The sequence below is a fragment of the Phacochoerus africanus genome, chromosome 3 (assembly GCF_016906955.1).
Source record: "Phacochoerus africanus isolate WHEZ1 chromosome 3, ROS_Pafr_v1, whole genome shotgun sequence".
NCBI lineage: Eukaryota > Metazoa > Chordata > Mammalia > Artiodactyla > Suidae > Phacochoerus > Phacochoerus africanus.
In genome coordinates, this window is record NC_062546.1 from 15,266,684 (window position 1) to 15,270,715 (window position 4,032).

Consider the following 4,032-nt stretch of genomic DNA (forward strand, 5'->3'; position numbering starts at 1 on the left):
TTTCCCCTTCTCTCTGTATCTTTTTTAAATGTTGCAATCTGAAGATTTATTGCTTTTCTTTTGGTCTTTGTTTTTCGGGGAGTGCACCCAGGGCCTATGGAAGTTCCCAGACTAGGGGTCGAATTGGAGCTGCCACTGCCAGCCTTCCCTGCAGCTGCAGCAACAGGGGGTCTGAGCATCATCTGTGACCTACACCACAGCTCACAGCAACGTGGGATCCTTAATCCAGTGAGCGAGGCCAGGGATCAAACCTGAATCCTCATGGATTCTAGTCAGGTTCATTACCATTGAGAGCCTCAAACTCCAGGATTTATTGCTTTTTGATCAGCAAAAAGCAATGCATTTTTAAAAGAAATAATTTTGTAAAAGAAGAGTTATGAAATGTGAGATGGAGAATAAGCCTGGGGAAGCCAGTGGCTATCTTGATATGTTGTTAAGGGCATGCAGATGCAAAGGAAAAGTAGGAGAAAAAAATGACACAGGAGTTCCCGTTGTGGCTCAGTGGTTAACGAATCTGACCAGGAACCATGAGGTTGCAGGTTCGGTCCCTGGCCTTGCTCAGTGGGTTAAGGATCTGGCATTGCTGTGAGCTGTGGTGTAGGTTGCAGATGCGGCTCGGATCCCAAGTTGCTGTGGCTCTGGCGTAGGCCAGCTTCTATAGCTCTGATTCGACCCCTAGCGTGGGACCCTCCATGTGCCGCGGGAGTGGCCCTAGAAAAGGCAAAAAGACAAATAAATAAATAAATAAATAAAAATAAAAGATCAGTGATACTTTGTGTAAAAAAAAAAAAGTGACACAGTATTTACAAGCACTTTCTCTTTCTTACCGTATTCTCCTTAGTTCCTTTTCTACCTCTGGCAGCATCTGGAAAAGACCTGTCTTCTGCCAAAACTTAACCCACATAGAAACTACCATGAAGCCCTGGCTTCTCCTGCTCATCATGCTCATCTACGAGGTTGTGATGCTGCCTGTGTTGGGAGGCTTCAGGTTCAAACCTTTCCGTAGGTGGTAAGGCGAGGGAGGAGGGTGCTGTGCCCGGGCCTGGGAGGTCAGGCACAACTGAATCAGGGTCCACATTTCTCGGATCAACCCTTTAAAGGACCAGAATCTTCCTTCAAGAAAGATTAGGTTGGGGAATTCCGTCGTGGCTCAGTGGTTAAGGAATCTGACTAGGAGCCATGAGGTTGCAGGTTCGATCCCTGGCCTCGCTCAGTGGGTTAAGGATCTGGTGTTGCTGTGAGCTGTGGTGCGGGTCGCACACAGCTCGGATCTGGTGTTGCTGTGGCTGTGGTGTAGGCCAGCAGTTACAGGTCCGATTCGACCCCTAGTCTGGGAACCTCCATATGCCGTAGGTACTGCCCTAGAAAAGAGAAAAAGACCAAAGAAAGAAAAAAAAAAAAGAAAGATTAGGTTAGGAATTCCTGTCATGTCTCAGCAGAAACGAATCCAACTAGAAACCTTGAGGTTGCGGGTTCGATCCCTGGCCTCGCTCAGTGGGTTAAGGATCCGGCGTTGCCATGAACTGTGGTGTAGTTCACAGATGTGGCTCAGATCTGATGTTTCTGTGGCTGTGGCGTAGGCTGGCCTGGGAACCTAGCCTGGGAACCTCCATATGCCTAAAAAGAAAAAAGAAAGAAAGAAGGAAGGAAGGAAAGAAAGATTGATTAGGTTGGATGTTCCCAGTCTGGCATCTCTTCAAGCTTCCTCTCCCATCTCTGAAAGCAATAGTAGGCACATGGAAGGGGAATGTAGTTTTTGCCCACGTTCCATAGCTGGCAAGAAATCATATCTGCCAATGTCAAACCACCCTGAATAGAGGAGACACCAACGCAGAGCTTCCTTCTGAGCCCACATTTTTGGAATCTCTGTGCCTGATCTGAATGAGGGGAAGCATCTTTTATTTTATTTATTTGTTTGTTTGTTTGCTTGTTTGTTTTAGGGCTGCACCTGTGGCATATGGATGTTCCTGAGCCAGAGGTGGAATCAGAGCTGCAGCTGCCAGCCTACCCCACAGCCATAGCAACGCCAGATCCGAGCTGCATCTGCAACCTACCCTGAAGCTTATGGCAATGCCGGATGCTTAACCCACTGAGTGAGGCCAGGGAGAGAACCCACATCCTCATGGACACTGGTTAGGTTCTTAACCTGCTGAGCCACAATGGAAACTCCAAGGAATCCTCTTTTAGAATATGAAAAAGTGGGAAACACAAATAAAGGGTGTCTATGAGTCAAAGTTTGAGATCATATGATAAGAAAATGGGCTAATGAGGGACCACAGGGGAGGGCTGTGGGCCAGAGAAAGACAGGGAATCTGGGGGAGAGCACCTTGGTGGTTTCATCAGGGAAGTGACAAGAAGGAAGGAAAAGCAGGTTCCTATTCTCCCCTGGCTCAGTTTTCCAATCTGAAAATTGGGTACGGATGTTGGAGCTGGAGAACAATGCAGGCCCCGAAATCTAAAGTTACATGGGAACAGACTTGGCGAGGTGGTGCTGTCCACGATGGGGGTTGTCCTGGGGCCCATCATTAGGAAAAGTGGAGAGAACCCACGTGCTATGCTGGGGAAACACATGGTAAGAGGGACGTCACCCCATGTAAGAATAGCCTTCTGTGAAAAACCACTGGCTAGAGTTCACCGAAGGGACTCTCTTAAAGGCAGAGAAACCCTTTGAGGCTGAGAGCTCAGGTGTCAGAACGCAGGGGTTCCTAGGCTTGAGAAGAGTTTCTTCTCAGCACGACTGGACGGACACCTCCAACTTCTACCATCTCCATTCCAGCTGAACTAAGAGATGTTGAGCAGTGCTGGGTGCAGCCTCCATCATTAAAGTATTGTGTAAAAAGGTGCACTTTCTCGCAGACATGTTCCTTCCCAAATCACACGTGCTGCTGGACCTTCTGTGGAAACATCTGCTTGGACAATGAGTGAGTGGGTTGGTGTGGGAAGGTTGGGTCTGGGTCTGGTTGCTCCCTGTGCCTCGCTCTCCTTAAGAAGCCGTGACCTCTAACAGAAGGCAGAGTCACCCAAATCCTGTCAAAGCAACAGGCAACACAGGGTAACACCCTCCTTCCGCCACACCTGCATTGCCACTCACTGCAAAATAAACCAAGATACCAGCATGGCGGCTTCCACATTTTCTCTTCCACTCTCATTCAATTCCCCCCAGACATCACCCATCAATGCCTTCATCCCTCCCTTGCCCAAGGCCCCAGTTATTGCCTCCTTAGTCTGGTTTCTCCATTGGCCCCTTATCTCAGCCAGACCCAAGGAGACCCAGACTCTACCTATCTGCTCAACTGGCAAACATTTTGAGAGAAACTGCTTAAAAGTAGGTAACTCCTGATCTTATAGGAAGAATTTCTCTTTCCATTGACTGGGGCTAAAGATGCTATTAAGTTTGGGAAGGGATGCCCCCCTCCCCAACTGGGTTGCCTGACTTTTAACCACTTAATTTTTCTCTTCCAGAGAACCCTTTAAATTCATGCTAAAACCCTAGATTCTAGCTGACGCACCACTAGTGTGGGCTGGAGGTTGACTGTGATCTAAGAAAAATGCCGCCTGGTTCTCTGTTGGGATATCCACCTGCTCCAGCTGAGGACCTCTCTGTCCAGAGAAAGTCCACGTCTTTGCCAAATAAACAGATCCTCCAACCTGAGGGCTCTGTATTTTTTTTGGTCTTCACTCCTTATAATCCCCAAGAGTCTTCAAAAAGTTGTCCCCATCCCATTATGGGCGTGGGCACCCAACTCTGCTTTCTAGTTGGACTTGTGTATGAGTCAGGTCAGGCTGTAGCCAAAATAGAGACGTGCAGAAATCTCATGGGGTAAACACACTAAAAGTTCATCCTCATTCACGACACATTTCCCTGAGGGTGATCAACGAACAGCCATGATTCGGGGACCCTGGCTCTTCCTGTTTATAGCTCCTCCATCTTTGGGGACCTCTTCTGCATCCAGGCAGCAGATAAGAGAAGGAAGTTAGCATGGAGACTCGCACAGAAGATTTTTAAGGGCCAAGCCTGGAAGTGGGTTTATT

General features: G+C 48.2%; 1 protein-coding gene across 1 annotated transcript; it reads left to right on the forward strand.

Annotated features, from left to right (window-relative positions):
* Positions 1 to 914: 914 nt before the first annotated feature.
* WFDC9 (WAP four-disulfide core domain 9) lies at positions 915 to 2,925 on the forward strand. The gene is made up of 2 exons (XM_047770172.1): positions 915 to 1,002; positions 2,777 to 2,925. The coding sequence occupies exons 1-2, from the start codon at positions 915 to 917 to the stop codon at positions 2,923 to 2,925; spliced, it is 237 nt and encodes a 78-aa protein (XP_047626128.1).
* Positions 2,926 to 4,032: the final 1,107 nt, after the last annotated feature.